The sequence below is a fragment of the Mus musculus genome, chromosome 12 (assembly GCF_000001635.26).
Source record: "Mus musculus strain C57BL/6J chromosome 12, GRCm38.p6 C57BL/6J".
NCBI lineage: Eukaryota > Metazoa > Chordata > Mammalia > Rodentia > Muridae > Mus > Mus musculus.
This window is the reverse complement of record NC_000078.6, coordinates 32,033,326-32,055,023: the sequence shown is the minus strand read 5'-3', so window position 1 is coordinate 32,055,023 and position 21,698 is coordinate 32,033,326. Positions and strand designations below refer to the sequence as shown.

The window sequence follows — 21,698 nt, the reverse complement described above, 5'->3', positions numbered from 1 at the left end:
AGGCTTTTTGTAGTAAGGAGATCATGTGGCCTTCAGCTATTAGAGATTTCCTTACGTGATAGCTTTAAATCCTAAAGTGGATGACATCATTCATGCCAATCACTATAATGTTGAAGGCATTGTTTTAGTTCTGAGCGTAATTCAGTAGTAGTCTTACAGAAGATTTGTGATGCTCACAGGAGAGCAGTTAAACAGGATTCCTTGCAGTTAGTTACAAGTACTAAGTGGATTGCTTTTAGGGGTTGCAATTAGGACATCAGTGGCCTCAGAGAAGTCCCCTTATCTGCTATCCACCTACAACTGTGCTTTGGCAGGAGGGAGTCGTGAGGGAGAAACAGCTAAGGGAGCTGAGAAAGGGAGATAAGAGGAGTGGGGCATGTGTGTGAGAAACTGAGGCAGGGCCTGGAAGGACAGTGGAGGCTTGAGGTGCTTCTGACGTGTGTGTGTGTGTGTGTGTGTGTGTGTGTGTGTGTGTGTGTGTGAAAATCAAGCTTGCTTTCTGCAAGTCGGTTAAAAGCTTTCCGTTGAGGCCGCCTGTGCTGTGTTCAGGTGCCGAGAGAGGAGTAAGTGTTGAATGGTTAGTTACTGTTACAGATCCCACTCCGTGGATTCCAGTAAATTTCCAGCTGTCAAGATTTTGTTTATAGCTGTTACAAAAAAAAAAAAAAAAAAAAAAGAAAAGTTTCCTTTTCAGCCTTTCAAATACCATCAGGAGAACAGTGAATCTGTCTATTAGGAGTTTATTTATGATCCCTTAAACAGGTCATTTATCAGCAGTAGTAGCGTTAGAGAAGGCCCCCAGTGGAGGCTGAGGATTGAGTGAGGAGGGGAGGGACTGAGCACAGGAGATGGAGGTAACTGGCTGCAGGGTCTCTGTCAGGGGTCCAGAGCTCCAGAGGGAACAACCTGTTAAGGGAAGGAATGGCTGGGTGTGGAAAGCAGAGGGCTAAGACTGGACATAGAAACTTACTAAGAACCAACTCCTTTCTCCTCCCTCCCTCCCTCCTTCCCTCCGTCCTCTCATCTGTCCCTCCCTCTCCCCGCTTTCCTTAATCTCTTTCTCCCTTTTAAAAAGAGACATGGTAATTCTGTCACATTTACTCTGGATCTATGAGTTAACTCCTTTGTGAGAGTCTGTTCATAGAGCATGCGTGTGATTTGTTTAGATGAAACAGGTGAGAGGCGGAAGTCCCTATCTGAGTACGGTTGGTCCGGGCTTGTGAGTTGAGCCGTGCTCATAAACTGTCAGTTTGCGTGCTGTTTGGACCACTCCTATACCATGCATTCTTTTTTTGCCTTCCTTTAGGGTGCTAGGTACCGTCTAAAAGCCTGAACTAGAGAAAAGAGGCAGCTTTAGGATTTCTAGGGTTCGTTTGCTCTGTTTTTCACTGCAGTGAACGTTTATAACAGACCATTAGCCTGCTTAAGAGGCGATGGGGAAAAAAGAGTGCGGTGAGATCGCTGGGTTTGTTCATTTTCTAGCCCTTTGTAGTTCTGTCTGTACTGTCCAGTTGTCATGACAAAAATCCTACAGTAAAACCTCACAGTGATGTGATCATTATCATAATCTTATTATGAGAGCAAATTTTGTGTGTTAGAAATTTAGAATGATATAGACGGGTTTATTATATAATATGTGGAAATAACTGAAGCTAAAAAACTCAGGTCAAGGTTTAAATGAAAACAAAACCAATTTTTAAAAAATCAGCTATAAAACACAGTTGGTGAGACATTTATGAATGTTCCAGCAGTAGGTTCTACCATGTGTGGCTTAATATGTTTGGAAACTTAAAAAAGTCAACTCCAGTTGCTGCCGTTTAAAAATGTTTCTTAATTAAAAAAAAAGACAAAAGATCAAAATAGAAACACACATTCCACATGAAAGTGAAGCCAAGAAGATATGCTGTGTACAGTTATTCCTGTGTCTGTTTGGGTTGGGTCTGACATTGTTTAGTTTATGTCAGCTGTTCCAAGAGAGAACAGTTCATGGGAGTAATATTGAGGGATTTTTCTTTCAGGGAAAAAAAGCTTCCATTGGGCTAAATACTAGTAGACCCTGAAAGCATCGTTTTTAAAAGATCAAGTTAACTTAAGTGTAACTCGGTTATTTCATCGTAGAGGGCTAATGTTAAATGGTGTCCCTTTACTTACTAATAATTATTCTTAATATCTGGGGCTCTTTACGTCCCCTTGCTAACCAAGGGCTGTGAGAAACATGCAGCTTCATCTTCCCCAGAGAGGCAAGAGTCGGGATTTGAGGCTGATGGCTGTGGTTCTAGGCCAGCTGCGGCCTGGCGGGGTCTGGGGTCCATTTCCACTGTACTGAGAGGCTTGAGAGAACATATGAAGAAGCGAGCTACCTGCTCTTGCCTTAGAAAGCGCACAGCCCAGCCTTGTACCAGGCCCTCCCCCTTTACAATCTAATCATTCCATCTGTTCCACCCAGATTAGTCCTTCAGATACTTCTGAAGCTCAGTAAAATATTTTGGAAATATGATACTTAGAAATATATGAAGATATTCTATTTTGAAAAACTCATTGTATTATATACCTTAGCTAGCAAAATGTATTTTGGTGTATATTCCCAATATGTATTTATAGATCTTTAAAGTGTACCAATATATCAGTGTGTGTATGAGAAAGTGTCCCACAGTATATGATCCGGAGAGGAGGGAGTCTTTTTTTTTTTTTTCCACCTGCCTCTGCCTCCCGAGTGCTGGGATCAAAGGTGTGCGCCTCAACGGCCTGGCCTGAGGAGGGAGTCTTTATAGACATGCTCTCATTTCTCCCTTGGCCTCCAAGGATTGCTTTGTACACTGCTCCCCAGTGCAGAAACTCCACTGTGAGGACCACAGCTGTAAAGGCTGCCGCTGGGACTCTGTTAACAGAGGGTAGCTGTGATTTGCTCTGGTGTCCAGATTGAAGCATCTAGACTACAAAGGACCCACAGCGAGCCATGACACTAGCCATGTGTGCACTAGCCCAGAAGTTTGGTGGGATATAGTGGGAAATTTTGTCTTACACTAAAGACATAATTCACTTTATCTAAAAAGCCTCTCTTGTAAGTCTTTCTGTGTATACGTTGAACTGTATAGGCAAGAAGAGACAATCCTGTCATAGATGCTTAATTAAGGGTCATATAATTGTAAGAATGCCAGTCAATAATGGACGGAAGATGAAACTTTAAAATAAATGCAGTTGCTTAGAAGATTTCAGAATCTGAGCCTGCTTCCTTCTCCATTTCCTGATCCTGCTTCCCTCTCCAAACCCTGAGCCTGCTTCCTTCTCCAAACCCTGAGCCTGCTTCCTTCTCCATGTCCTGAGCCTGCTTCCCTCCCCCATGTTTTTGAGCAAAATTAGAAGTCATTTCGGGTTTCCTTGTTGATACTAATAGTGTCATCTGTCCTTAATCACGGGAGTTTTGCAGATTGCCAACAGCAGGAAGGGCAGGGAAATACTGTCCCGAGAGTTTTTTCTCTGTGTTATATTGCAGTTCGCCAGTGGTAGGTGATTGTACTGAATGGTTTTGTGTGTCAACTTGACACAACCTGGAGTTATCACAGAGAAAGGAGCATCCTTTGAGAAAATGCCTCCATGAGATCCAGCTCTAAGGCATTTTCTCAATTAGTGATCAAGGGTGAGGGGGCCCATTGTGTGTGGGCTATCTCTGGGCTGGTAGTCTTGGGCTCTATAAGAGAGCAGGCTGAGTAAACCAGGGTTAGCAAGCCAATAAGGAACATCCCTCCGTGGCCTCTGCATCAGCTCCTGCTTTCTGACCTGCTTGAGTTCCAGTTCTGACTTCCTTTGGTGATGAACAGCAGTATGAAAGTGTAAGCTGAATAAACCCTTTCCTCCCCAATTTGCTTCTTGGTCATGATGTTTGTGCAGGAATAGAAACCCTGACTAAGACAGAGGTCAATTTTTTTCAGTTAAAACTCAGTTAAAGCTGAATATTAAATATCTATATGGAATATATGCAAAAGAGTAGAAACAGTCTGATTCATGTAAATAATATGCCTAATGCTAGCTAGTCTGCGGCTAGCATTTAAAGAGAATTTCATGAAATATAAAAGCTTTATTCTTTGTTCAGTCTCATAGATTTAGATTTCATTATGTTAAAAATAAAACTGTTTTGTCTTTGAAGCTGACCTTTGATTGCTCTACAACATGCAGAGAAAACGGACACCAGTCATGACTTGCCCGTAAAGATTACACATTCAGGGTGATTTAGGCAACATTTTGTTCCCACCTTAACCCCAGAAAACAAAAGAGTGGCAAGAAAGCCACGAGTTAAAGCATTGTTTTTATCCCACTTTCTCCTTTGAGAAACAGGCTGAGTTATGAGAATACGTTTGTGTTTATAAATCCCAAGCTTATATTTTAACCTAAGCTTTAACAAGTCACTTTGAACCAACTCGGCACAGAGTGGATAGGATGAGTTAAAAATGCTACTTTATTTGAATGAGACAGGTGCTCTTTGTAGAGACAGGAATGCATATAAATTAATAAATAAATTAATATATATCAACATTAACTGGGAAAACCTTTGTGCATAGTGAGAGCTTGCTGCCGTTTCTTCCTGTTGTGGTATTTAGGAAACTCAGCTCACTGAGGGGCAGCTTCACATCTCTCCACGTCAGCGTGACTCTGTGGTTTATTCCGAGAACTGATAATTCTAGCCTTACACAACTGGGAATCGCTGATATCTTAATATGGTATAGGAGATGGAGGATCCTTCTGGCTCTTAGCTTACAGACCCAGATGTTCACAGATGTTTGAGTTTTACACTTTTGTTGTGAGAGTAGCCTTGACAGTTAAGCCATCTCTCCAGCCCCAGATCTTTGATTTCTAAGTTGACTGCTAACAGGTTACACTAGGAAATACTAGGGCTTTTAGTTCTTATAATTTTACAGTACTTACTTTATAATTCTTTAAAACTAATTCAAAAGGTATTTGAGTGTTTGAACTTTAACAAAAATCTCTCTTGTAAAAATAATTTTATGACAGGGCTACCTGAACTAACCTGGTGGGGCTCAGGTCAGCATAGTGGGAGATTTTTTACTTTCAAGAAAGAGGTAGAAGAGAAAATTAAGGTTTTTTTTTTTCTTTTTAGATTATGAAGTACCTCCAGGACACTAAGAGAAATAAGTATGTTAAATAACTTTCACAAAATGCATCCCCTTACTCTAACAGCTGTTCCATTCTGGTACCCTTAGGCTTTTTGTTGTTTTGTGTTAAGGGGATACACTTAACACTGCATATTTTGCATTAGTACTACCCAGGAAACTATCTTAGTTAGAAATAGAACTATTATAATATATTCCATGTTTATATGAATTGTGCTCTTAAGAAAGTTTCTTTTACACAGATTATCACACTTCAGCTTGTTTTTCGAATAGTGTTTGAGGAGTTACATTGATTCATGTAGCTGAAGCCTATTTAAACTGCTATGTAGTGTTGTCTTGTGTAAGTTAACACTATAAATTCTCTGGTAAATGTTGGCAATTTTTTTGCTAGAGTACTATAGTGGATATGTGTGTGTGTGTGTGTCCATGCATGTGCACATACTTATTAGTAAGCAAATGTACGAGCTTTTAAAGAGTTTCCAGTGTGATCAGGAGACTCCTGCCACTCCAAACCCTTTCAGGGGATCATAGGATGGAAATTATCATAAGAAGTATGTTTTTATTTTTCTTTTATACTTTAAAAAATACATAGTGAAGTTCTCCTGAGGATATTAATATCTAATATTGCAGTAAATTAAATACAGAACCTATCCTGTTGTACCAAATTTGGAAAGGAATGTAAAGTAAAATCGGAAAAAAACCAAAAAAACAAACAACAAAAAAAGTAAAATCATCCTAACGTTTACTAAAATTTGCTTTGGAGCTGGAGAGGTAGCTCAGCTGTTTGAGACTAGGCTCACAAAAAAAATTAATATTTCCTTCTTTTGGAAAATACAAATTTTAAATTAAAATGTTATTTATAACATTTATTTTTATCATTAATATATATGTATATATAACATTTATCAGGTTTAACCTCCCTTAATAAATATTGACGGATATAATCCGGATAAGCTGTTTTTAAGAGTCTAAAGAAACTTTGAGATCAAAAAGTTTTAAGGACTGTTGTCCCTGGGTCTCTGTGTGAGTTCCTGGTCTTAGAGCATCTTCCTGCCTCAGTCTCTAAAATAGACAAGGCATGCATGCAGCACCACTAAGCTTTCCCAGTCATTCATTTGTTTGTGTTTTAAGGATTATTTTATGTATAGAGTACACTACACCAGAAGACGGCATTGGATCCCATGGCAGATGGTTGCTGGGAGTTGAACTCAGGATCTCTGGAAGAGCAGTTAGTGCTTTTAACCACTGAGCCATCTCTCCAGCCCCCATTCATTAGTTTTTAAATATAGGTTTCCATGAATGTGTAATCAAACTTAAAGTCTGTATGCTGTTTTACTGACTTAGCTATCTTTTCATTGGTGCCTCTCTTTCAAAATCAGTAGGACTTTACGATGCTCTCGTATGAGATGGTAATTCCTACCTATTGTCTTTCAGAATTGCTTAATTAGTTGAAGGCCTTTATGGAAATTTTAGAACAAACTCCCAATTTGTAGAAAGTCTTTAGTGAGTGTTGTTTTGGAGTGGCATTGAATTATATGAATTAGGAGAGGACAAATGTTCTAATTATAGTGAGTCATCTATCCATGAACATCATATCTCTCTTTTTATCCATTCACCCTTTCCGATTCTTCCATTTTATTTTGTCATGTTTTTCGTAAAGGAAGTTTCCATCTCTTATGAGTTCTATTTTTAAATCTCTTGTCACTTTTGTTATGACATCTGGAATTTTCTAGTACACATTCTGTGCTGTTTTCTATTACACATTCTAATCAAAGATAGAAATTTAGGGCATATCAACAAAGAAGTCCTAAGAGGGGCTAACCATTCTATTCATATGGACTAGAGAGTAGTGGTTTTAGTTATCAGAGAAGTGAAAATTGGAGTTGCAAGGAGACATCATTGCATGTGTACCAGAAGGGCTAAAAAAGACAGTTCTTTCTGTTAGCCATGATGCAGGATAGCTCAGATCCGTCTATGTGAGCCGCAAGAGTATGACAGAGTAGACAAGAACTGCACACTCCTTGTGCACATTCGCCTTCAGTGAGTGACCAACAGCACCTTGTGTGGACATTTCTTCACGAGGTACAAAACTATAGGCTTATACCTATAGTATATTCTGTAAGAATATTTACTGAAGCCTTATTTGAACTGGAAACAACTCAATGTCTATCAATATGAAAATAAAGAAATGAATTATGATGCATTCATTTGAAGAGGTACTACTAAGCAATAGATAGGAAAAAAAAAAAAAAAGAGCTGCAAATGCTATCAGCAGCAAGAAGCACCCTCACATTTAAGTGGCGTTCCCAGACAGGTAAAGTGAGATGGGTATGCAGACATTATACTAGAGGATCCTGTGGGGTGGCAGGGACTGACTACCAGCATAGAAACTGCCCAGTGCTAAAGTGATTAACATTGCATTGAGATGTCATGTACATGACCCAGGACATTTGTCAAAGCTCATTGGATGGCACACGCCATTGAATGTTAATTTTACTTCAGCTCAAGGAAAACAGAAGCATGGATGGTTGGAATCCTGTTTTCTGGTCTTTAATTGAGAAATGCCATTATTGTGATGGGTCTTTTGTAAAGTCAATCAATCCTTCCTTCCTTCCTTCCTTCCTTCCTTCCTTCCTTCCTTTTTTGTCTTGTAGACCAAAACCCAGATTCCATTTTCATAATAATGGAGCATACATGAGAATGTTTTTTGACATTTGAGGGAAAGGCAATCAAAGCGTTGTCAGTTTTTGCTACCTTTAAATCTATTGAATGTTTCCAACCAGGACTGTAATATATCAGTTTCACCAACTTAATACTTTGTGATTATCGCCTTCATTTGTCTGGAAAAAAAAATCAGTAGAAGTCAGGGAGGACCTCTCAGGGAGCACCTCCTCTCAAGGAGCACCTCTCAGGGAGCATCTCCTCTCAGGGAGCATCTCCTCTCAGGGAGCATCTCCTCTCAGGGAGCACCTCCTCTCAGGGAGCACCTCCTCTCAGGGAGCACCTCCTCTCAGGGAGCACCTCCTCTCAGGGAGCATCTCCTCTCAGGGAGCATCTCCTCTCAGGGAGCACCTCCTCTCAGGGAGCATCACCTCTCAGGGAGCACCTCCTGTCCATACTTTTTCATCAGCACAGTTCATCTAGATTTACTCTTTCTAACGTGTATGCATATGTGCTAGGGATTGGTAACCACACTGACCAGGGACAAGCTGAGGAGTTAGTGTGAAGAAGAAGACAGCACAGGATGCCAGAGGCCTTTAGCTAGCTGTTTGCTCTGGAGGAGGTGACATGGTGTGCTGTGATGGAGCAGTTGAAAGGCTTCCTTGGTTTAAGGCTGGAGCGGCAGCGACATCTTCATTGTTTGAGGATGTTCTCTGACTACCTTTAGGAGGAGGCCATTGTCATAGCCCTACTGGTTTGTGCGCTGAATTCATTTCAAAGCTTTTGTATTTTTTAACATGGCCTTTGTGGGAACCTTAGGTATGAGGCTATTTGAACTCTGAACTTCTGGAATTGGTCTGGGTTATTAGCTCTCCCAGACTGCATGGGTCTCTGCCTCTGCCCTTCCCTGTTGACCTCACCGTGTCCTGCCTGCTCTGTCCAGCTTTGGTAGAGGGCTCAGTATGGAGAAAGGCAGGGGCTGGATTTCTGTAGTTTGGACAGTGTCTCTTTCCCGAGTAGAGGGTATTTAAATCTGGAGAGAGTTTGGAAACATTCTTCACTTGGCCTTTGTCCCCGTCTTGCCTCTGTGTGGTTTTATAAGGTTAGTCGTGTTGGGACTCCTGTAGCTGCAACTGTGCTTCCTTCCTTGTTGTGTAAGAGAACAGTGTTGGCAACGTCCTTGTAAATTAAAAGAGAATCCTGTTCACTCCTAAGCAAAAAGTGATTTCTAGTTAGGTTTTGTTTTGTTTTTTGTTTTTTTTGTTTTTTTTTTTGCGTTCTATAGTGATATTTTAAAATGTCGGGTATATTTGGAGGTATTTGGTTTAATAAGTAGAACAAAATTGTATGTGTTTTGGTGATCATTCACGTTGGAACGTTCTAGAAGCTAAGCACCCGTATTTGACCCTGTCCTACCTCCATCGACAATCCATGTGAGTAGGTTAGATGCACACCTGCTCTATGTCCCTCTTGCTGTGTCAGCAAAAAGAAAGCCACGGCCCTCAGATGCCCACCTCTCACACAGCCCAACTAAGGCCAAGATGTACTCTGAGGTACGTGGTTTATAATCCATGTCGCTTAGGGCCAAGCAGTTAGGGTTTGAAGGCCCTCCAGTTGTGATTCTGCTCTGGCGCTCCCCGCTGGAGGCCAGTGCAAGGGCGTGTGGGACTGTAATGAGCATCTTGGAGACCCACCGGCTTTGCATAGGATTATGGAAAATAAATTATATTTTCAGGACCAAGAATTAAACACATGCAAAGTATATGTATTCTTTGCTAAATGGTGAAATATTTATGTTTTGGGGTCATTTACTTGCTTGTTTGCTGTTGAACTTTTAAAATTTTAGTTCTTTCTTGGTTCAAGAGTAAATTTTCCTTTATATAATTTTTGAAACAGGCATAAGTTAATTTATTCTGAACTGAGTATTCTGTCAAAAATAATTAGTTTATGCATTTTAATTTACAATTTTCTCAATCTTTTATTTAGGCAGCTAACAGACTAAAAAAAGTTTCTATTTCTAAAGCAACAACAAAAAAGCAACTAATATGAAGACAGAGATGCTAATTGTTTTATGGATTCTAATAGGGTTGGAGATATTTTACTCCAGGGCATATGAACACTTTTCTGCAAAAGGCACATTTATCTAATGTAATTCTAGTACAAATGAAGTGGCCTTTTGTTTGTGTGTGGCGTGTGCACGTTTGTGTGTGTGTGTGTGTGTGTGTGTGTGTGTGTGTGTGTGTGTGTGTGTGTGTGCATGTGACCACAGACCACAACCCAGTTCATATTTGTTTAGCTTGGAATGTCTCTTACAGCAACATGCTCAGAAATGAAGACAGTGTCTATGCATTTTGAAAATCGGTCTCATTGCTTCCTGCTTTTAACTGATGGCTTCTATTTTGTGAACTATCTTGCTTTTCAGCCTTCTCTGAATTCTTCTTTCACCTATTTTTCTTCTAAGTGTGGTGAGCTCTGGAAGCAATTGTATGGAAATATGAGTAGACCTAGTTCAGCCCTCCGGGCAGAGACTGCTGGAATGCCAGTGCCTGTGTCCACCCATGTGGCAGGAATTAGGCAGAAGCAAACAGGCTTGCTCTGTGTACTTTTCAGCTTATCCACCAGTGTGTGTTAACTCAGCCAGGGTAACCTTGGGTACAGAGAGTGAAATGTAGCCGTTTCTGTGGACAGAGTTACTTAGGCAGCTGTAGAAGGCTGGTCTCTCTCCTGGGAATGGAGGGACTTCTTCAGTTTACCTCAGGGTGAGGACTTTTGCTCCTAAGGATACTCCAGATTGGAGGAGGACTTGAGTCAGTTATAGTTCTGGTCTCCTGGGAGTCCAAGAGCTAAAGGGAGTTTAGTGTGTCTAGTGTGTCTAGTGTGTCAGTGATAGGCTCTGTTACACAAGCATAAGGATGGCCCTAGTGTGGCACAAGGCTCACAGTGTTTCTCAGGATGGGTTCTGGGAGAAAGCACGTACACAAATAGTCTGCTGTTTTCTCTGGGAATCCTCTGAGGACTTACCTTTTCCAAAATGTAAGGCATTTCATATATTCTTAAATCACACCTGTCTCACAGGTAGACAGTGTGTTTCCTCTGTTTTTCTTTCTAGTATTTTATATTATCTAAATCATTTATCTCCTCTCTCTCCTTCCTCTTTGCTCCTCCTCTTCCTTCCTCTCTGTATTCTATGAATTTGTGTGTGTGACACACACACACACATGTATGTGCATCCACAGAATATTTATTGAACAAAGAACAACTGAAAATGGAAACCAAGACTGAGAAAACTCAATTTGTCACACACTAGACATCTTCATTTGTTAATTTTGTATATGTGGTGTGTGTGTGAGGCCAGAAGATGGGTATGGTTGGAGTGTTTCTGATGCTCCAGCTCCCAATAATGAATGACCTGGAGACTTTTTATTATTTATGAAAACATAGGCATTATAGCTTAGGCTTGTTCCCAGCTAGCTACTATAACTTAATAACCCGTTTATATTAATCCACGTTTGCCACGTGGCCCGTTACTTCTCCTTCAGTCCCTGTACATCTGACTTTCCCTGTGTCTGGCTGGCAAATCCCATGCCTTTCAATTTTTCCCACAGTTCCTGTCTCTGCCTGAATGTCTCTCCTTTCCTTTCCTGCCCTGTTATAGGTTGTCAGCTCTTTATGAAAACAATCAGACGGTGACAGAGAAGAGTTTATAAAAACACCTAGACAGGCAGTGGCTCAGAAAAAAATAGCAGTACCAAAGTTCGGACAGTATTCAGGTCTCTGCTGGTACAGAAATCAACATTTGAGCAATACAAAGAACCTTTACACAGTTCACAAGAAGATAATCCCAACAGATGGGCGTCCTCCAGTTCTCTCTGCCACATTCTTTTGAGGCAAGGTCTCTCACTGGGCCCAAACCTAGGCTTGTAACTAGCAAGCCCTAGTAAACTTCTGTTTCCAAAGTGCTAGGGGTTGGGGATTTGAACCAAAGTCCTCAGACTTGTGCAGCAGCAGGCGTGCTTACACTGTGAGCCATCAATCTCCTTAGTCCCGTGTTTGTTTACTTTTGAGACTCTGTATTGCTGTTCACTTTTGTATACTTTAGAAATGGTAGTATTAGTTACAACAAGTATTAGTCCCTTGTCGTTGGTGAGAGTTTATAGTTGACAAGCACTGTCAAAAGATACAACTTGATGAAATCCTCGGAAAGCAGAGCAGTACTTATTGTTCATATTTTGTAGGTTCATCAGACTTCATGGAAGTGGCTCATGGGGCAGCCACGGGCCAAGGACCCCCTTTTCGTGTGTGCTTCCCCACCCCTTCCTTTCTAGCCGTACATGACTTCTGTGTGTATTTGCACTCCTGCCTTCCTCCTGCCTCACTTCCTGGCACACACAGCACCGTGTAAGTTACATGTACCGAGAACATGTACGGCATTGCTTGGCTAGATCACACTGACTTCAGATCTTCTTCCCTTTGTTGCTAGCTAGATTAAAACTCTAGAGTAAGCATGACGTCTTAATTCACTATAAATATATATAGGAGATACTTGTGTTTCTTTTGACTCTTAGAGAGGGCATGGGGGATATGGATGTCTATTGGAGTGTTTTTGATGGTCAGGCATGGTATGTGCAGCCTTGACTACTGAAAGCCGCCTGCCCTGTTAACATCACTTGTCTTGTTTACTGACCATTCTTAGGCCCCATTTATTGTCAAGTGGTGAGAATCATCATTGTGTGGCTCTTACATGCTCACAGTTTAGAAGTAGATACAGTCTCTACAAAGACTGTCAAAGATAAACAAAGGAATGTAATTTGTGGTGCTTTAGTAGCTATGTGCTTTAGCATGTGAGGAAAAAGTCTTAACATAGTTATAGATTTTCCCATCTGTATGAAACTCTTATGAACATGAATGCCATGTGTAGAGTCTGGCCAAATGGATTGTTCTGGTTACCCACATACCATAAATGGCATGGCAGTAATGGGGTGGGTTGTTTTCTAAAGACATGTATGTTAAAAATTATAGACCTCCCCGTAGGGCCATGCCCTCAAGTGCCAGTATCATGCCAAACTGTCTGGGCACCTGGCCTCTACCCCATCTCAGAGTGACCTAGAGATGGAGTCAAGGGCCTGCCATAGGTGACACCCTAGAGCCACCTGTAGCTCACCCCTGCACACCCCTGGGTACGTATACTCACATGCTGTAGTTGGTTTTGTTATGTGAGAATATTCTGGAGATATTCTCTTTCTGCACACACACACACACACACACACACACACACACACACACACACACACGCACACACCATAATAACCCGTTTTTCCTTCCCCAGCCTTGGGTCCCAGGTTGATGATTCTGTGACTAAATATTTATTAATAAATGCCTGCCTGAGCTTTGGCTGTTCCTTGACTAGCTCATACCTTATTTAACCCATTTAAACGATTCTGTCTAGCATGTGCTGGTTACCTCTCCTTCAGGCCTGGCCCTCTTCTTCCTTTGTGTCTCCTCAGCATCTCTCGGCTGGTTTACATCACTATTGCCATTGTCTCCCATCTCATCTCTTGTCTTGTCTCTGTGGCTCTCCCCGTGGCTCTCTTTTATCTCTTACTATTTCCTAGAATCCTCTCTCTTCCTGCCAGTATTCCACCTCCTATTTCCTGCCTCAGCTCTTTAGCCACCAGGTTTTTCATTGACAGATGATGTTTATAAGAGATTCCCTCTACACATGTAATTGTAAAATTCCAGACGAAACAAAATACAAGAGAAAAGGAAATTTAATTCTTTGATTTATATTGTTGTTCTGCTGGGGAATTTTTAAAAAAAAAATTGTTATTAGTGTGTGTGTGTGTGTGTGTGTGTGTGTGTGTGTGTGTGTGTGTAGGGAGTGTGCATATGTCACAGTGTTCATGTGGAAGTCAGGAAACAGCTCTATGATGTTGATTCTGTCTACCTTTGCATGGTCCTAGGACTGGAACTCAGATCTGCAGGCATGTGCGACAAGTTCCTTCACCCAGTGAGCAATATTGATAACACACTACCAGGGAAATGTTGATACATAGTAAAGTTGCATGAAGTAGTCATATGTGCATCTAAAACACTATTAGGATCTAGGCTCACATAGTTACAGATAGTCTCTTGCAGACGTGAATGTCCAACAGGGGGCTTGCAATGTGATAGAGCTTAACATGCAAGTGCGGGGACCTGAGTTTGAATCCCTGAAAGCCACAGAGAGTCACGGAAACGAGAGTGGGCCTGCAATCTCAGTGCTCCTATGTGGAAATGGATAGCAGAGACAGTTCCTAGAAGCCTGTGGGTCAGCTAGCTTGGCATATGTAGAGAGGAGAAACAAAAACCAGTAATTCCAAGAGACTGTCTCAAACAGAGTGGAAAGTGAGTATGAAAAATACATGGACACACACACCATAACAATAGGAGTCATACAGAACACAAGCTCTGGAATGCTTTCCTTCTTGTGCAGAAGTGTCCTGGAGGTTGACTGTCAGGGTTGTGCTCTGAATCAGTGTGACAACTGAAGTAGTTCCCACAAATTCAGAAAACAGACTCTGGGGTAAAGGAGTGTGGTAGGGTATGTGGATAGCATGTTCACGGCCCTTGGCTTTGATCCCTCCCTCAGAGGAAAAGATGTTCTAGCTGACAGGATCATGGTGGGAAATCTTCCTTAAGGAAAAACACAGACGCATAAGGTCTCTGGAGAACACATTACAGCAAAGGCCACAGTGGCTTCATCTTCTGAAGAGGCTGGCGGGGGCAGAGCACCTGTGTTCTCTTCCAAGGCTGTGGCAGGCCTTTTACCTTCTTCACCTGCCCATGTTCCCCATCTGCATTCTTGTGGTTGGATTCACCAGTGCTGTCTCAAGACATTGTCCTAGGAAGCCTTAGAGGGCGGCTCTTTTAAGAGTCCCTTCTTGTACATGCTTTGGCAGCACATATACTAAAATTGGAAGAGTCCCTTCTTAAGGATGCAAAAAGGGGGTTTAAAGTGTTCATGAAACGTTTTGTGTGTGTGTGTGTGTGTGTGTGTGTGTGTGTGTGTGTGTGTGTACAGCTTACCTGGTAAAGTTCTTTGTGTAAGTAATTTGTATCTGCTGAATTACTGTGGTGTATAAAATATAAATACATTTTGTATCTTGGACAATTTGGAAAATAGAATTTGCTACCATAGACTAATTAATTGTTTGACACAAAGTCTCAGTGTATGGCCATGGCTGATGTGAAACTCCTGAGGTGGACAAGATAGATGTCTTTGAACTCAGAGATCTGCCTCTTTGGTGCCGAGATTAATGGCGTTCACTGCCACTCCCAGCTTGTGTATTATCTCAGTAGGTGGGTTTTGTGTTATTTCACAGTAAACACTTTAGGATAGTGAAGATTGGCACGGGGAAAGCATTGACTTCTCACTGTGCAATTTCAGAACTCAGTAGTTCCTCCCTTCCTCTTGCCTTCCATTTCCTAGGACAGTGCTTTTCAGGTTTGTGTTTTCCAGTTTTGCTGCAGGGTGTGTGTATGATCTACCTCAAGTTCATCACCTAAAAAAAACCCCTCTACTGTACTATTTATTAAAAACACAAATATACTGAGTGATGCTCAAAGCTTGAAGTTTCTGCCCCACAGAGCCTTTCCCCTAAAGCTTGTTCCCGCAGTAACTAACATATTCTTCATGAAACAACAGTGCTGAGAAGAGTGTGTCTCCTCCGTCACCACAGCATAGACAGCACTCCTCCTTGCTACCTTAAACATCAAGTAGAGTGTTGTTAACACATCATTGTGAATGCAAAACTCTTTGAATGGGCACGCTGGCCATACTTTCCTAAAGCCAGCCATTCATTCATTTACTCACCTCTCTTAAAAAAGGAAAAGTCAAAAAGAACACCAAACCTTTTCTATTTCTGGAGATATTGGTGTCTGCAGATCCAAAAAGAAACCCAGAGCTGAGTAGAATCAGTGGGCAGATAGAGGATCGAGGCGCAGACCGTCCTGTAACGCAGCGCTCTGTGGGCTCAGTAGTATGCTGTGGACAGCTTGCCTGCTATTCAGTCTAAGACGGGCAAGGACCGACTATCCTTCACCTAAGCTGAGTTTATTTTCCATGGACGTTTCCAGTTTGTTTCCTTTAGACAAGGCTGTTTCTTTATATGTTGCTTTTCCCTTCTCTGCTAGTACTTCTTCAAACTCACCTCCAAAAGTAGATTGTGGAAGGACACATAGCTTAGCTGGCATTTGATATAGTCGCTGCTTTGTTTTTCTAGTGGCATTTATAGATTTGTTCTATTCCAGCTACGTGGAATCAACCTACTTTGATGGAGAGTTTTTTATTTAAAGTCTTAAGTGGAAATTAATTTGATAGGTGAAACCCTGATTTTAAAAGGACTTTTATTTCCTTTATGGGTATTGACTGCTTTATTCCTGAGTATTTAATTTCATACAGTTTATATTTCTTATATTATTTATACATTTAAATTTATGTTGGAATTTTGGGATTACTTAACTAATTGAGTGTCCTTTTGGTTTTGGGAAAATGAGATTTCAAAATCTAATCATTTTTTTTTCTGACTCTTTTCTTTTAGCTCCAGTTATAAACCGGTTCACAAGGCGTGCCTCGGGTAAGTCTGATTGTCCTGTGGATTTCCCTCACTAATGCTGGCATTTCAAAGTTTTATTGAATGAAAATATACAAGGAATAATTTGTGGGGAGTAATAACTTACTCGTTGATCTTTTTTTTCCTAAGAAGAACCCCAGTGTGATATAAACATATATTAGGAATTATTTGAAAATTAATTAAGCCATGAGTGGTTATGTTCAAGTCCCACTGTGACCCAGACTGAGGCAGACTTCATCTCACCCTGTACATTTCTCCTTACTTTTGACAAAATGGCTACTCAGATGACTTTCTCATTTACCGGTGACAGTTTAGAAGCAGTGATGTAACAGATGGGCAAAAGAGACCCAGAGACAATGAGGAATGGGTGTTTGTAACTGTCCTAGTAGACCCTTTAGAATGGGAGCAAGCCACTTGACATTTCAGTCTGTTTTATATTCCCTGGCACCCTGCTGTATGGCCAAAGGAGAGCCCTCTACCAAGTGCCTAAGTGAGGTGTGGTGTGGGCCCCTTGACCTGTGGAGGAGGAGGGGATACAGCTAAAAGTGTTTCTATCCACACTAATTTCAGGAAAGGGAGTTGGATGGGGAAATGGATCAGTGACTTTTCTAGAAAATTCACCCCATGGGCTATTGTCTCGGAAGAGAAGAGAAATGAAGAGTATTCCGTTTGCTTTAAGAGAGTTACTCTTCCTCTTATGTAGAGGTAGAATTATTTTACTAAAAAATAGAAGGTATTTCAGACACTACATTTTTGGAGTCAGATATTAGAAATTAATTCTTTATTTCATAAAACTGCCTAATCTCAACTGTGTTGTAATACTCAAAGCTCTTTAAGGCTGATTTTTATTTTTAATTTGCCTGCAGTTATTGGAATAATTAATTCTTGTTCACAATGACCAGGCCTGTAATGACAGAAACTAGGGAAGTGTACTGCATTTGGGGCGGTGGCTACCATTCTCGGCTGTCTGTGATCTCTGCGTATTTATTTATTTTAAACAATGAAAGCAAAAATGCAGCTTTTCATGCCTTCTGTGGGATGGGGCTGTGTTTATGTCTGCACAGTGCAGAATTTTATCCAGAGCAGAGCTGACTTGAAGCATGACTTTCAGAAGTGATAGACACCAGGGAGGAACAATTAGAACCTGTGTCATGTGCCATTCCTCTGTGATGTGCAGTTGGTCCCATAGAAATAGCTATGGCTCATGGAGCTATCTCCCTTCCTGCCCTGTGCTGTATGAAGCGAGACCTTTATTTATGAGTAAGTTCCATTAGTATTTGTTACGAGATGTATTCATCAGTAATTGATGGCTTAGTATATAGATTAGTTTTCAAGCACCGTTCTTTTGCTTCTCCTCCCTTAAATTTCTACCCATTGCATCCCATCAGGACCTGGCTGGAATTGTAGGGCTTATGGAGTGCTACAAAGAAATACAATTAAAATGTATTCATTCCCAGGATGACAGACAATTGGAAATGCGGGAGAAAGCAATAGGGAAAAAAAGGTCATTATAAAATAACAATATGTTTAAACGGGGTAAAACTGTCCTAGTGTATGACGAACACCATTATGAGAATGACTCTTGATGTTGGTTTCAAGTACAAGAGACGCTTTTCAAAGTATCATGGCCAGTCTGCTCCTGTGCATCTTTGAGTCTTAGGAAAAATGTTATATATGGAGAATAAGGATATATTTAATCATCTACATGTCTATCTTTATCAGCTTTCTTACAATTTTTATGAAAGTTTGTGTACATAGTTCCTGACCAAACGCCATAGGAAGAGTCTGAGAGACTTTGGAGGGTGGTTCTAAGCTTTGTCAGTATAAGGCAGTTTAGTGGAGGAGCCAACCTTCAGCTCTCCATAAAATAGCATTTCATGGAAATAAAAAATAGATTTCTTGTTAAAATATAGAAAATTGTGGGTGATTACTGAGATTGCTTAAGGAGTCTTTTTGGGTGGCGTTTAATTTCTGTAATATTTTCCTTTTAGAATTGAACTGTAAATTTTAAAGTTTTTAAAGAAGTAGACTCTATAGGAAAGAAAACCAGTTAGAAAATATCCAGAAGTCTTTGACTTTGTTTCTTTGAAAATAATAATTCAAAAAAGAAACACTATTAATTACGGAATAGGATAGAAACACATCGCGACATCAAATGTGTGCGACTTGCTTGATCTATGGGTGCTTGGTCTCAACTGGCTAGATGAAAACGTAGTGAGATGCAATGTTTCTCATTTCCAAGCTCCTCAAAGCTTAGAGTTTGGAGCTTTTAGTATTTATATCGCATCTATTAAAAGTAATTTTCAGATTTTGATAATTTAAATAAAAGGTTCCTTTTATACTTTGTTGCTATGATTCATGAGGGTGAGAAGTATCTTTATTAAAATACTTAGCATACACATTATTTAGGTTCATGCTCCTTTTTCTATATTCACTTTTATTTATATTGATGCATATGTGTATGTCTGGGGGAATGCATGCCGTGTGTGAGGTGCCCTCAGAGGACTTCAGAGCCCTGGAACTGTAGTTAAAGAAGGTTGTGAGCCCCGAGGTGGGGCTGGGAATTGAACTCTGATCCTCTAGAAGAGGAGCCAGTGCTCTTTCCTACTGAGCCGTCCCTCCAGCCCTGTTTTTATATTTTTTTAGTAGCTCCATTTCTGATGACTTCTTGTGACAGTGTTGTGTATTTTCAGCATTTGCCCAGGGACCTGTCACTTACTGGTTCTGTAAGTAAAAGGGCCAGTTGTAGTCCACATTGCTAATCAGAAATCTTATGTTTTTAAGACCTTAGTTTTCAGAATCCAGTTCACTCCTTAATACAGGGCTGTGGCAGTCTGACTAATGGGGATGGGTGAGGACCTTGTTAGCACAGAGTCTGGCCACACAGGATTGGATTGGTTGGATAAGTTCTGCAGAGGTGAAGATGGTGGCCAGATGTCTTCTGCAAAACAGCTACATACATCTTTGTGTCTTCCTCATGGAACCTATTTTAGACACAGCACCTTATAGTCTTGTTATTAAAATTAAAGGTCTTTTGTTTGTTTTGTTTGTTTCATTGTGGGTTTTAGTAAATACTTTTCCTTGTTTGTAATTTATTCTTATTTTATGTGCATTGCTGTTTATACCTACCTGTATGTCTGTGTGAGAGGGTCAGATCTTGGAGTTACAGACTGCCATGTGAGCTGCCATGTGGGTGGGTGCTGGGATTTGAACCTGGGACCCCTGGAGGAACATTCAGGGCTCCAAAGCGCTGAGCCATCTCTCCAGCACCTAGTAAACACTTCTTTAAAAATACAAGGAAATGTTTTTCTTCTCCTCTCCTCTCCCCTCTACCTCCTCCTCCCCCCTTCTCTCCCAGCCCTCTCATTAGGAGGCTAACAGTAATATTCAAGTTTGTCCTAAGGGTTAAGTGGTTTCAATAAAACCATCAACAGACTGTCTACCCTCTCCAAAATATTAGTGTGAGCCCTGTTCTATAGAATGCTTTAAACCAATCAATAAACCCTCACAGCCTTGTGCCTTAGCCTATCAGGAAAGAAGTCTTACCTGATACCAGTGTTAATCAGAGCATCTCTTTCTTGTTGTTTGCACATTGCAGATTTCCAAATGGAACAGAGGTTTTCTGTGTGGTTTTGTGTGCTCTGTGCTGAGATAAACTGGCCTTGCATTATGAAGGCAGGCTTCTTTTGTTGTTGTTGTTGTTGTGTTGTTTTGTTTTGTTTTTTTCTAATCATAAGATTTTATTTAGAAAAATATGTTTATAGAAAATTTCAAAGACTGAATGATCACGTTTACCCAGATTCCTTGATTGTTAATTCATCATTTTGACACATTTACACACTCTTCTTTCTTTATACACCCCACACATATGCACACATAGTTTTGGCTTCTGAAATGAAGGAGCCCAGGCCAGCTTTGAGTTCATGACCTTCCCCTCTCCCTCTTTCCCTCAGGCTCCTTAGTGCTACCATACCCAATCACCCTTTTTATTTTTTATTGACCTGTTCATAAGTACTTGAGTACATATTTTCTAAGATCAAGGGCATTCTTGTAGGTAGTGTATTATTCCTATAATTAATGGTATATAAACTTGATATTCTTTATTCTACTGATGTGAGTCACACTTTTTCTATTGTCTAACTGAGGGCTCCCCCTCACTCCCATTAAAGACTTTGTATCTTAGTATTACATTTAATTATTGTATTTTGGGTTTTCTTCTTTTTTGTAAATTGACTTTCTAGAATTTTGAAATTTGCTTTTTTTGGAGTTTTAGAGGTTGATCCTGACATTGACCTGTTGTTAGCTACTGTGAGTTCACAGACACTGCAGCTGACTGACATAGTTGGTCTGCGAGACCCTTTGATGCCCATGGAGTTTTGGTGTTCGTGTTTGGCATTGCTTTCAAGGTCTGCAGCAGAGCAGGCTTGCTCTCAGAAGCACTTGTTTCATGTAACAGAAATGCACACACATATCCAGATAACAAACTTACTTTCTTTTGTTGTAATTCTGTCTTTAATGCTTTACTACAAGTATTGAATTGTATAGCACAATTTTAACAGAGGTAAATTTCATTATTTTTTCCCTAAAATTAGCATAAAGAAAAATTTAGAGCTGAAATTAAAGTTGGGTTTTGGGGGTGGGGGGTAAATCGAAATTTTTTTATTGGAAAGCAAATATACAACTTGGAATGGATTTGAGGCAAATTGTGCCATAAGCACATTTTCTTTAAGTGGCTAAGCAAAGTCTAAGAAGCAAGTAACAGTAAAAGAAAATGTTTCTGGTACAATGCCAGCAGTACAAAAAGTCGTGTCCGAGTACCTGGATAAAAACCAGCTTTGTATTCGTGCAGCCTCTTAAGTACATACTGTTGACTGTCCACAGTCTACTCAGTTATCCACACGTCAACAACATGCTGACAGTTCCTAACAGCTGCTTTAAAAAAGGCGTAACCCAGATGTTCCCTCATTGGACCAACTCCATCTAAGGTTAGACTTGCAGAAGGGCTTGGATATATCCAGAGTAAGCCACCTGCAACATGGTGCTTGATCAGTTTTCTAAAATAAGGGTAGGTCTCCGCTGCACTAACTCTCTGTAAAGAAACATGTTTTTGTTTGTTTCTTTGTTTTGTTTTCCTAATGCATTACAGACCAGTACTTTTGTAAAATAAGAAACTTCTATAGAGATATCAGAGAGCGATAGTGGCTATTGTATCGTCCTATTTCTGGATTTTATTGTATTGTAGACTACCATAGCTTAGGTGACACGAACTTAGCATGACCTACAGGACATGCAAAAGTTC

The 21,698-nt window shown here is 40.5% G+C and overlaps 1 protein-coding gene across 4 annotated transcripts in view; it reads left to right on the top strand.

Moving 5' to 3' along the window:
- Positions 1-21,698, top strand: part of Prkar2b (protein kinase, cAMP dependent regulatory, type II beta) — a 103,199-nt gene that overhangs the window by 6,625 nt on the left and 74,876 nt on the right. For all 4 annotated transcript variants that reach the window (XM_030246614.1, NM_001364407.1, NM_011158.4 and 1 more), the window contains exon 2: positions 16,367-16,402. Coding sequence is in view for 2 of the 4 variants with exons in the window: in NM_001364407.1 (NP_001351336.1) it covers positions 16,367-16,402 (36 nt within the window). In the remaining 2 variants the exon portion in view is untranslated. The remainder of the gene's footprint in view (positions 1-16,366; positions 16,403-21,698) is intronic.